Source organism: Elephantulus edwardii, unplaced genomic scaffold, assembly GCF_000299155.1.
Source record: "Elephantulus edwardii isolate Elephantulus edwardi_28Jun2011 unplaced genomic scaffold, EleEdw1.0 scaffold00130, whole genome shotgun sequence".
NCBI classification, from domain to species: domain Eukaryota; kingdom Metazoa; phylum Chordata; class Mammalia; order Macroscelidea; family Macroscelididae; genus Elephantulus; species Elephantulus edwardii.
The window spans coordinates 7,965,246-7,978,636 of NW_006399880.1; the positions used below are offsets into that span (position 1 = coordinate 7,965,246).

The 13,391-nt window shown below is 38.6% G+C and overlaps 1 protein-coding gene across 4 annotated transcripts in view; it reads left to right on the top strand.

Moving 5' to 3' along the window:
* JAKMIP2 (janus kinase and microtubule interacting protein 2) overlaps nt 1-13,391 on the top strand; it is a 276,562-nt gene that overhangs the window by 223,685 nt on the left and 39,486 nt on the right. For 3 of the 4 annotated variants that reach the window (XM_006893730.1, XM_006893728.1, XM_006893727.1), the window contains 4 exons: nt 7,261-7,344; nt 8,023-8,085; nt 10,923-11,021; nt 12,407-12,505. In XM_006893730.1, the coding sequence (XP_006893792.1) occupies nt 7,261-7,344; nt 8,023-8,085; nt 10,923-11,021; nt 12,407-12,505 (345 nt within the window). The remainder of the gene's footprint in view (nt 1-7,260; nt 7,345-8,022; nt 8,086-10,922; nt 11,022-12,406; nt 12,506-13,391) is intronic. The other variant, XM_006893729.1, reaches the window with a different exon arrangement.

Below are 13,391 nucleotides of genomic sequence, written 5' to 3' on the forward strand. Positions count from 1 at the left end.
TAGAGGAGTATCTGACAGACAAGCAATTTGTGGAGCAGTGAAAGATAAATCCCTTATTGTGGAGTTAAGCATTAGTTACAGTGTTGACCCCACCCCTAGCCCAGTGCCTTGACCCACTTACTTCCCAGCTCCACCCTCCGCCAGGATAACCCTTCACATCTGCCAAGTCCCTTCAGAAAATATCTTCCATTGTCCAACCCATGTATCTTAAGCTTTTTTGGCTTCTGTGATCCCAAACACGTCAACTGCTGACATTTTTTTTCCTTTTGACCAGTGTCTCTTAAGTTTAGTCGTACTGTCTCCAAGGGAAGGTGACGTGTCCTGTAGAACTCCTGTGTAGATTATGTTTTCCTTTCTGGCCCGAGAGCCCGCCGGTTTTTCTGTGTACCTGAAAGATGCCTCTTCGCTATTATCTGAAGTGACTTCCCCCGGTGCGCAGCTTCCCGGCTTCCCGGGGGAAGTCACCTCAGATAATAGCGAAGAGGCATCTTTCAGGTACACAGAAAAACCGGCGGGAGAACGTGCTCCTGGGCGGAAGGGAAGCCGGGAATCGATAGGATAGATAGCTTTTTTGCATAGCCTTCTCTCCCCTGCTGTTTTTGAACTCTGGTGTCTTTTATGTCAACAAACCTTGGAACTAGAAACATTAGAACCGGGTTAGATCAATGCTTTTATTCCTTTCAAGATAGTTGAGTACATCATTCTTATTCTTGCTTTTTGAAAACTTCCACTGTCAAAGACAGATAGTATTGAATTTTGATAACCCATTTTTAAATCTCTTGCTTAGAGAAATGACTGTTATCTTTCAAAGACAGTGGTTAGCCACTTTCCTTTCTTAGTTAATAATTATACAGCTAATGCTTATTGATAGCTTATAAAGAATTTTCTCCGACAGTATCTCACTTAATCCTCATCACAAACATATGCAGGTATTTCATAAAAAAGGAATTTGAAGTTCAGAAAGATTAGTTGACTTGAAAAAATAGCAGAGCTGTTCAGTGGCAAAGCTAGGATTCTTGCTCATGACTGCCTGTCATAAACTTATTTTAACAAATCAAAAGGAAGTACACACTTTAGCATTTATTGAGTGCTTGATGTCTTCAGGGCCAAGTGCTGAGCACTTTGTATCTAGTACCTCTGATTATCCTAAAACAACTCTATAAAGTACATATTATTGCCTCCTTCTTTCACGGAAGCCAAAATAGTACTCGTGGGGTGAGACGGTTTTCATATAGGTTAGTGAGGTTGATATGATTAGCTAAAGTCATGCACCAAGAAAAAACAAAACAAAAAACCAAAAACGTGTTAACCTCATCCCCTGACCACGGAGCCTTAATCACTGCTTCGTAACGGCCTTGTAGTTCTGTTTACATTGAGTGAGTGGAGGGCATGACCACTTGATGATTTTCTTTCACATCCTTTTTGGAGGAAGAACCCTGGTGGTGTAGTGTACTGTTAACCTAAAGGTCAGCGCTGGGTATCTCCAGTGGCTCCACGGCAGAAAAGAAAGATGGACAGTTTCCGTCCGTAAAGATTCACAGCCACAGAAACTCAGCGGAGGATTGTCAGGAATCAGAATGAACTTAGGGATTTTTTGTGTGGGTCTTTTTAAAGCATGTAATATGTTGTGGAGTGTTATGTTGTTGTTGTTGTTATTGTGTACCATAGAGTCAGAACCGACCCAGAGCTGACCCTCCAGAGATGGTTAATTGCACAGGAGGAGATTGCCCATCCTTCTCCCACTCTTATTAGTTATTTAATGAAAAAGACTAGATTCTCAGTTATATATATATATTTTAGTGGTAACTTGGATACAAAACAAACTGAGTAAATGTATTAAAAAGATTGTGGTTTGAAATAAACAGGTAAATATCATTCCAGGTTATTCTAAAAGAAGTGGACATCTATACCTTCACGTATATACTTTAACAATGTACTACTATTTTTTGTTTTCATTGGTAGTAGTTACTATGCATTTTACCAACACAACATTGTTGTTGTTATTGTTATGTGCCATCATTAAATTGGCTATAATTCATAGCAACTATGAACAATGTATTTGAACGTTGTCCTATCCTGTACCATCCCCTTCATGTCTGATACGCTTGAAGCCAGTATTTCAGTCACTGAGTCAATCCATCTTACGGAGGGTCTTCTTCTCTTTTATTGACCTTTCCAGGCATGATGCCTTTCTTCAAAGGCTGGACCCTACAAACAGTATGCCCCAAATATGCAAACTTTCAGAAGCATAGCAAGGTATTGAAAAGACAATGGCTATGATTGGGCACATTTTAGTTTTAAAACTGGCATCATTGCTCTTCAGTGTTTTGGAGATCTGTTTGAAAGCAGATTTTCCTAATGCAACATGTCTTTTGATTTCTTGATTGCTGGTATCAAGGGTGTTAATTGTACATTCAAGTAAAATGAAACCTTTGAAATCTTCAGACTTTCCCCCATCTATCATGATGTTGCATATTGGTCCAGTGGCAAGGATTTTTGTTTTCTTGATATTAAAATGTAATCCATATCAAAGGCTAAAAGCTTTGATCATCTGTAGCAGGCATTTTAAGTCCTCCCCACTTTCAACAAGCAAGGTTCTGTCATCTGCATAATGCAGATTGTTGATGAGTTTTCCTAAGATCCTGACACCACATTCTTCTTCATATAGAGTCCAACTTCTCAAATAATTTCCTCAACTTTCAGATTGATTAGGTACAGAGAAAGGATACAACACTGATACATGTATTTGTTATTATAGGCTGTTAAGTCAATTGTGATTCATAATGACTCTATGTACAGTAGCTCTAAACCCTGACCTACCCTAAGCCAATCTCACTATCTCCAACACACCTACCCCCATTATCTCAGTTACTGAGTCAATCCATTTTATTCTGAGTCTTCCTCTCTCATGCTTTGCCCTTCTAAGCATGAAGTCTTTCATCAAGGACTGGTCTCTCCTAACAACATGCCCAAAGTTTATGAAATGGAGCCTCAAAATCCTTGCCTTCAAGGAGCAACTTGGTTTCACCCTCTCCAGGACAGACCTGTTTGTTCTTTTGGCAGTTCATGATATGTTCAATACTATTCTCCAGCACCACAACTCAAAGGCATCAACTTGTCTTCTGTCATGCTTATTCATTGTCCATTTTTCTGATGTGTACCAAGTAATTGGGAAGACCATGCCTGAATCAGGTGCGCCTTAGTCTCTAGACTGACATCATTGATCTTTAGGATTCTGAAGGTGTTCCCTGAAAGAAGCTTTCCTAATATAATTCATCTTTTGATTTTCTGACAGTTGGTGCCAAAAGTATTGATTATGGAATTGAGTAAACTGAAATTGTTAACAATCTCAATCCCTTCTTTATCTATTATGGTGCTGCCTATTGGCCCAGTGGTGACAATCTTTGTTTTCTTAATGTTGAGCTTCAGTACATATTGGAGACTGCAGTCCTTGACCTTCTGCAGCAAACACTTCAGGTCCTCCTCAGTTTCAGCAAGGAAATTTTGTATCATCTGCATAGTGCAATTTGTTGATGAGTTTTCCTCCCATCCTGGTACCACATTCCTCCTCATTGAGTTTAACCTCTTGAATGATCTGTTCCACATATATTTTTAAAAGGTATGGAGATAGGATGCATTCCTGATGCACATCTTTTCTGATTTTGAAACATGCAGTATTTACTTGCTCTGTTCTGACAACTGACTCTTGGTCCAGGTATAGATTTCACATGAGCACAATCTGGTTTTCTGTAATTCCCATTCCTCTCATGGTTAGCCACAATTTGTTGTGATCCACAGTTAAATTCTTTGTATACTCAATGAAGCAGACATTCCTCTGATACTCTCTGCTTTCAGCCATGATCCATTAGACATTGGCTGTAATGTCCCTAGCACCATATAGAACACTGACACATAACTTTGTTAATTTTAAACCATGCAGCATTCTCTTGTTCTGTTCACACAACAGCTTCTTTGTCTAAGTTTAGATTTTGCATGAGCACAATAACATAACATATGACTTATGTTTTGTGGAGTTTTTGTTTTTTGAGAATCAAAAAGGAAGTCTTTTTTCTTTTCATTTGATCCTACCATCTAAACAAAGTGTTAATATGAATATGTTGTTGTTGTTGTTGTTGTTATGTGCCATCAAGCGCTTGCGACTCATAGCGACCCTATGTACAACAGCTCTAAACTCTGCTTGGCCCTGTGCCAATAGCACTGTCTCTGACACTCCCATCCTCATTACCCCAGTCACTGAATCAATCCACCTTCTGTGCTGTCCCTCCACCTTACCAAGCATGATGTCCCTCTCCAAGGACAGGTCCCTCCTTGCAACATGTCCAAAATATGTCAGATGGAGCCTCAGAATCCTTGCCTCCAAGGATTAACCCGTTTTAACCCTTTCCAGGATGAATCTGTTTGTTTTCCTAGCAGTCCATGGTATTCTCAAGACTCTTCTCCAGCACTACAGCTCAAAGGCATCAATTCTCCTTATATCCTCCTTAGTCATTGTCCAACTCTCTGATGCATAAGAAGTGATTGCAAAGACCATGGCCTGTATCAGATGCACCTTAGTCTCCAGAGAGACATCATTGCTCTTCAGTACTTTGGAGAGGTCCCTAACAGCAGACTTTCCCATGGCAATACATCTTTTAAAGAGTGTTGACTGTGGAGCCAAGTAAACTAAAGCTGTGAACAATCTCAGTATCTTCACCATCCATCCTGATGCTGCCAGTTGGTCCAGTGGTGAGAATCTCTCTTCTTGACATTGAGCCTCAATTCATATTGGAAGCTGCAGTCCTTGATCCTCTGCAGCAAGCGCTTCAGGTCCTCCTCAGTTTCAGCAAGCAGGGTTGTGTCATCTGCATAACGCAGATTGTTGATAGATCTTCCACCAATCTTGACCCCACATTTCTCCTCCTAGAGCACAGCCTCCCAGATAATCTGTTCTGCATACAGGTTGAAAAGGTATGGAGATAGTACACATCCCTGCCGTACACCCTTCCCAATTTTGAACCATGTAGTATTCCCTTGCTCTGTTCTGACGACTGCCTCCTGGTCTAAGTATAGATTTCGCATTAGAATGATCAAGTGTTCTGGGATTTCCATTCTTCTCAGAGTCAGCCACAGTTTGTTATGATCCACACAGTCAAACGCCTTTGCATAGTCAATGAAACACAGATATACATTCCTCTGGTATTCATTCTATATTCACTAAAGTAGGAAAAAAGTTAACATCTGAACAAAATAATTTAACACAAAGTTAGGAAGAGAATAACAGTAAATTCTAAGAAATTAGAAGAGCAAAAATAAATTATATAGGTTGAAAAATCCTCAAGGAAACAAAACCCCCTAAGACAGACAAATAATATGAAAAATATAATCACGGAAAGATTAAAAATGGAACATGTACCAAAAGTCTTCAAATCTGATGGGATTATTTTAAAAATGAGTATGCTGTAAACTTTATTACAATACAATAGAAGTGGAGAGATGAATGTCTATAAAGTAACCTAACCTACAAAAATAATTTTTTTAGAAACTTGATAGATTGAACAAACCTGCATCAATTATATAAATTGACTTCTAGATAAATATATGCCCATGAAATAAATCCACTCCACGAGAGGTTATAGTTGACTTCTGCAGATATTCAGAGGAGATAATACTAATACTAGAAAAAGCCATCCTCATAATAAAAATATAAAGTGCATTTTTTTTAAATGGCTGGAACAGTACAGATAAGGAACAGTCAAAAAGTCAACACAAATTCAGAAGAGGCCATGGCATCAGGAATATCATTGCTGATGTCAGATGGTTCTTGGCTGAAAGGAGAGAATACCAGAAAGATGTTTATTGCAAAGGCCTTTGGGAATTCTTAATCGTTCTCATGAGAAACCTATATGTAAACCATGAAGCAATTGTCTGAACAGAAAAGGTCAACACATCATAGTTTAAAATTGGGAAAAGTGTATATCAGGATTGTAGGTTTTTCTCCATGTGGAGAAAATCATTCAAGAAGCTGGAAAACATGAAGAAGGTTGTGACATCAGAATTGGAGGAAAATTTTAAGATATAAACCTTAGAGAGCTGTAGAGAAAATAGCAACAACACATATTTAAACTAAAAGAGTGGTGGTTGTGCTGTTGTATACTGTTAAGTCAGAACCATCGCATAGCTGAACCTCCGGCAGGTTTTCAGAGGCAGTTAATCGCATGGGAGGAGATTGCCCATCCTTCTCCTGGGGAGCATCTGGTGGCCTTGAACCACTTGCCTTTTGGAATTGCAGGGAAGCCTCTTGCCACTAGGCCACCAGAGCTCCGTTAAGAGGGTGATAGAGACAATGAAAGTTCTGTGACTTTGGAAAAGATTACTAAAACACACTTAGAGCTGTTGCTTCTTCTGTACATTCGTTGCTTGGATCTCCAAACTTGGTGATTTGATTAGGACACTTTATGAATTCATACATGGCTGAGTTTATTATGAGTGAGAATGGATAAGAAAGATGACAATATGTGATACAAAGTTTACTACAAAATAATGGAAAGGTTTGGGTCACACAATGGGAAAAGGCTTTCCAGAAGGGAAATTGGTGCAAAGATTGATGTGGAGAGTTACAAGATGCACTTAGAAAACAAAGTGATGACAGAATAGAGTGGATGTTTGTGAATGCCTAGCTAAAGAACTTGAATGTTAGCCAAATTAGAAAAGGAATCAGGAAATATTTAAGGCAGAATATGACTCACAGTGGTATTCTTTGATAAAAGATTATTTTGCCATAAGAAAATTCCCTATTTTCTTTCTTCATTTAAATTCTAGCAACATACCTAAATGCATTACCATCAAGTCAGTTCTGTCTCATAAAGAACTTAATGGATCTGTTGTGCTAAGAAGCTGCACTATAATTCAAAAGGCACATTGTTCAAATCCACCAGCAGTTCTGTGACAGGAGAATAGGCAATCTCCTCTCATGCAATTTACTGCCTCTAAAACCTACTGGTGGGTCAGCTATGAATTGGTTTGGACTCAGTGGCACACATGTGAGACAGAGTAGAACTACTCTATAGATTTCCAAGGCTATAAATTTTATTGAAGCTAACTGCCTTGTCTTTTTCTTTCAAATCAGTAAGTGCATTTGAACCATTGATCTTTTGTTTAGCAGTAGTATATGTAACCACTGTACCCCTCAGGGACATACCAGGGGAGGAAGAAAAGCATTATCGTTTTATTTGTTAAGTTCTGGAATTTTTATTCCACCAGGCCCAGGAACAGCTCCAAGCAGAGGTGCTAAGATATAAAGCCAAAATTGAAGATCTGGAAGCGACTTTGGCTCAGAAAGGGCAGGTAGGCATTTGGTTGCAAGAACCTTGGCAGACCCAAGCTACAATCTGATTTTCTGGTAGATCTCTCAGTGCACGGGGCGGCATCCAGGACTTGGCTTGGCTCTCCCCCAGTCACCTCTTTTAAGCAGTGTTAGAATGTTCAACTCTGTGTTTCTGTCCTTGGTGCTTTCTGGCCACAGTGTGAACCCAGCCACAACAGTGAATGAGATTGGACTAGCAAAAGAATGCCAGAAGAACCCTGTACAAATAGCATAAACTGTCTAAACCCGTCAGACCAGGGCCCACCCCTCCAGCTGCATTCTTTGCCTCTATGCTACATTTATGGTTCTGCATTGTAATGTTTTCCATCCATATGTATCTAGCCTGTGTGCATTCTGACCCTTTTCACTTCTTGCCTGTGTGGTCACTTCTGAGTCCCCAGAAGGCTGGTCCTGGATTTTTCAGACTGGAAAAGGTAGAGATAGTGAGCAACAATGACAAAAAGGGGGCTAAATTCTCCTGGCAACATTGGCCCTAATATCTAGGAAGAAGGAGCTGGAAGGGGTAGGTGTCCTGTGACAGTCATTGACAGGCAAGCAAACCGGGTGAAAAGAAGACAGCTCTGGCAAAGTGGTTTGTCGACACATGCGCTTACATGCCACTCTGAAATGCTGACTGCACGATATTCTTTGTCAAACAGGATTCACACTGGGTAGAAGATAAACAACTTTTCATTAAGAGAAACCAGGAGCTTTTAGAAAAGGTATGTTGGGCACAACACCCTAGTGGGGAGCAGGAGAAAACTGTGAGAGATCCAGGAGCAGCAGGGGGCTCGCTCAGGAGTGGCACAGGGGCCAGGGGAAGGGGAGGCTTTTCCCGCGCTGCACTCTCCTTGCTAAGTGCTCAACTGCATCCTTGTCACCGCCATCACCATCAGTTAAGTGGCACGTGTGCATGGCTCAGCGCTGGGCATTGTGCAGACTTGAAAGGATGTGATTCCTGACACCAATGGATCTGTTGGCCATATGTATATATATACTGTATAGCTCTTGTACATGTGTATATATACACACACTCCCCCACACGCACACATCCTATGTTGTTGTCTGTCGGCAAAAAATGCTCTATGAATAGGACTCGCTATTTTGTGCAAGAAAATGACAGATTATGACTCTAAAACCACACTTCTATCTAGTGTAGACTGTATTCCCATTTCTAATGGCTTTTTACTAGACTTTACTGTTTGTATCTTTTTGATTTAAAAGTGTAAATGTTACCCAAGGCACAAAAGAACATTTCCAGTTGGGTTTTTGGTGTAGTGTTTGTTGTTGTTTTTTTTCTGTGAAGCTGTATTTATATGCTATAGGTCCAGTAAATACTATTTCGGGTATCTGAACTTCATCATTAGATTTGGGAACAATGAAACCGAACTAGTTAGTTTCAAAGTTGGCTTTCCTTCGTGTTTACCTTCCACAAATTAAGTAAAAGTTAAAAAGATATTATTTTTTATAAAAACTGGAATTTGAATGCTAATTTAGACTAAGAAAATGACCCTGTAGGTCAGTCTACAGTTACATAGCAGCTAATACAGGTGTCTGTTAATATGTCAATACCTTCTGCCTTTGACAAATAATAATAACAAATACCGCACCACATCTTAAAACATAAGGAATATGCCCAAAAGTCTTGTCCTTATATCTGAGTTCCCTCTCAGACTTGAGTCTAACAAAGTTAATACATCTAATCTCACCCTCTTGACATAAAGCAGAACTGATGTGTAGCATGTGAGTGTGGCACCCAAGTTGAGCTGACCAGTGCCAAGCACTGAATACATTGTAAGGGTCTCTACAAAGTCACTTTTTAAGCGTTGACTTTAGTATATGAATGCAACCCAGGAGCCACTGATGTAATCGCTACTATTAACCACACAAAACCCCTGGCATCTAGTTGATTTTGATGCAGAGTGACCTTAGAGGACAGAGGAGAACTAACCTCTTGAGTTTTTTTAGGTAGTAAATCATGTGAGCTGACTGCCTCATCTTTCTCTTATGGAGTGATTGATAGGCTTGAACTATTAACCTTCTGACTAGCTGCCAAATGTTTAGCCCACTATGCTATAAAGGCTCCTTTCTGACCTCTCCAGAACCAGCAATCTCCCCCAAGTATTCCATCACTAATCACAGTATTAGAGTCTAGGTACTAGAATGTCCCTGATGGATCTAAGTCAACTTCCAAAACGTTGTAAAGTTTCCTAAAACCATAAACTAGATGTTTATATCTAAAGTCAAAGAAAATTTATATGACTACATTAATCAATGTCATCTTGTTTCTCACCATTTCCCTACCTTTCCTATGCTTTTTCCCTATAAGGCTATGTAAAAGAAAGGATTTTTTAAAAGGTACTGCTATTTTAAGTGAGTCTACATTTATTTTCATTTAAGAATTAAGTCCCAGATGTCTTATGTCTAATTTCCTTTAGTTTAATATCTTTTGACTAAAAAGAGAATCTTTGAGTTTGAGTAAAAGGAGAACAAACTGAAAGCAAATACATATTCATAGAAGAAAAATGTATTGTTTTAAATACAGTTCCTCTGTGATAATATCCTATATCTAACTTCAATATTTTAAATAGTTACTATGCATAAGGGCTACCCACACAGTTAATATCAAAAGCAGCCTAAAACCTTGCAAAATCCATGAAGATTTTCTGAACCCTCACAATCTAAGAATCAATTAGACATAGCCTCAGTAGACAGGAGGAACAGTTTATGCCTATCACTCACTCCAGACTTCATCGGGTATGTACTCCATACTGGAGATGCAGAGTTCTACAGGGAATCAGAATAAAAAGAGGTTGTTTCTTAATGGCTAGATAGGGGTTCCATGTTAGGAGACATTAGAGCTTCCTTTTCAAGGATGTTGAACATAGGATTTACTTACATAGAAAAGACAGGAAGAGAGCCTTTCCTATATTGATATCAGCTTATGGGTTCATAATGTCAATCAAGATTTCTAGCTTCTACTGTGAGCAGGAGTGTATGTGAGCATATGAGTGTGTAGAGATTAAAATGGTGACATTTAGAACAAGAAACCCAACCAGTGAAAAGATGATTGAGCTATTTAATTCTGTATTAAGGAATTTGGCTTTCCTCTCTAGGTAACTGGAAATCAGGGATGTTTTGTATAAGAGCAGAGGGAGGTTTTGTTTGTTTATTTTTTTTTATTTAATTCTCTCACAATTTATAACTCTGGGACATTTCCAAATAAGTGGTACAAATTTCTTCCATGTATGCTTTTTAATCAGTTTTCCAGTACACACTCCACAGCCCACACAAGAATATAGTCAGCAATCTCAGTCTATATTCCCCGAATGGAAACATCCTTCTTCGGTTTCCTCTGTGACTATAACTCAGCTAAAATGTACCTGGAAAGGAAGCCCAAGACGTGTTCTATGCACATGTTTCTTTCTTCATGGCCTAGAGTTTTCCATGACCTGTATGATTTATTGACTGAGTAAATGGTTGCTATCCATGCTTGCTTTGCAAAGTTATAGTAGGTGCTTTTGCAATGCTCATCTAACTTACAGATTTGCTTTATTAGATAGAAAAACAGGAGGCAGAAAATCATCGGTTACAACAGGAGCTGCAGGATGCCAGAGACCAGAATGAGCTGCTGGAGTTTCGAAACCTAGAGCTAGAAGTAAGGAAATTAAAATAAAAATTAATAAAATCCCTTAACCTACATGGAACACTTACTTTGTTTTGGGGGCCAGTCTAAGCATTTCATGTGCATATTGTGGGAGACAAGGCAGCTGAGTCCCGTGACTAGTAAGTGGAAAAACCTTGAAGCAACTCAGAAGTGTTTTGGTAGAGACTATACTTTTTGACCAAGCTACCTCATGAGCAAGAAAAAAATGTATAATTCAAAACTAATTTTAAAAATTGTCCTCATCCCTGTCTCATCACTTTGAAATAATTACTCCCATCTTTTATTGCATTTTAACACATCAATAATATGACTTCAAGAATTTTATCCTTACATATGCTGTATATAGGCGATATTCAAGCTATAGATTTGTTCCTATTCTTCAAGTCACTAAATTGAATTTATAGATGAGTCCGTGCAGGTGTGTCTGGTTCGTATGCAGGCTACAAGAAAAGGCTAAAAGCCTTTTCAGTTATTTAAAAGCTACATGTGCACCAGGTGGAAGTGACTGTGTTGAAGAATTTATTGTGAATATGGGTTCATTCAGTCATTTCAAAATGAGGACAAATTTACATAACATTAAAGGGCATGTAGGAATTATGCAAAAGTCAGAGTTCATGACTGGAGCCTATATTTAGATAATCTGCTTTTATAAGCAAAACTTTAGCTGTAAGGCATTTATGACAAAGGCTACAAAGAAACACGTTTAACTTATTTTAGAGACTTCTTGATCAAGTTGACCAAATTTCAGGGTTTATTTTTGTCTTTTCTTTATAAACAGTGTTTACATCAAATCCTAATTTGATTGTATCTTGTAGCATCTGGCTTGGAGGTCTGCTTGAACTCGTGTTGATGTGTAAAAATACAAAGCAAATCCTCTCCTCTTTTTTTTATGATTTTACCAGAAAACTCTTCTTGAAGTTATTTCACATTAAGTCTGGATAAAGAGTTAACATGCTAGGAAGGAAGAAAAGTCCTCATCTTTTGTAGCCCACATATCTAATGTATCAAATTTGAGTGGATTGAATATGCAAAAGGCTGTTTGCTGCTATAAAATATCATGGTAGGACCATTCTATAATACCTGAAAGCTCTAAATATTCATAGTTTAAATTGGAACTTTACTTCCCACATTTCCTGGATTAAAAATTTGCAACAGTGGATGACTCCATCTATAAATTCTTCTCTCAAACCTCTTAGATGACTAATCCGTTCTCTTCCATTAAATTTAAGTATGAGTTTCTTTTCTTTTGTGGGAAGAACATGACATATTGACAAACTGCTGAAATACCATAAAGAAATGCATCAACTGGGTTAGTGTTTAATCAGTTGTTGCCTTTTTTCCCCCAAATTCCCATATATTCATCACTGTGTCTCAAGGAAAGAGAGAGGCGATCTCCTCCATTTAATCTGCAGATCCATCCATTCTCAGATGGTGTGAGTGCTCTACAGATCTACTGTATGAAGGAGGGTGTCAAGGTAGGCAGAGATTTTTATTTTTATTTTTTATGTAAAAATTAGAATTAGAAATTCTAAATTCCAATTTAGAATTGGGAAGGTGGGATGATGGGCCTGACTAGCTTGTCTTTCGGTCACTGTGGACTTCATTTTGGTTCAAGTTACTTAGGAAATGAAAATACCTATATGTTTAGAAAACATCAGTAGAACATGAATTCATTTGATGTGTGTCATTTATGTGATTGATCACTGCAAAGAACCCAGGAAGCATGATTATTTGGAATGGAGCAATATAAAAAAAATAGTTGCTGTTATGTATCATGGAGGTAGAACTGACTCAGGCCTTCCAGTGAATTTGCATCTTGTTGTTGTTATGTACCATTGAGTTGCCTTCCACTCACAGTAACCCTGTGTACAATGGATTTAAATCCTACCCTATCCTTAGCCAGTCTCACTGACTCTGATACACCTACCCCCAATATCCCAGTTGTCAGAGTATTCAGTAGTAAATCACACAGGAAATTCATTTCTGTCTTTTTGTTCTGCTGTGCAGCTGATGGATTTGAATCTCCTACTTTTGGGTTGATAGCACAACTTCTTACTACTAATGCACCAGAGCTCCCTGTAAACAATAGTTGTTGTTGTTGTTGATTGCTGTCTATCACGACTCATAGTGACTCCATGAATAAAAGACCTGGACCTTTTTATAACTATTGTCGTTTTTTAAAGTTCATAGAGTCTCCAGAGGCATGTTATTTAAAAAGTGGATGCCACTGTCCAAGGGAAATACAAAATCAATTTAATACCTAATGAAAAAGAGTTCTTCCAAATTAAGCATATTTGGGTCAAACGTTAGCCAAAGAGGGGAGGGCTGTCATGAGATGGTTTGACAGTGACTGTAGAAGTG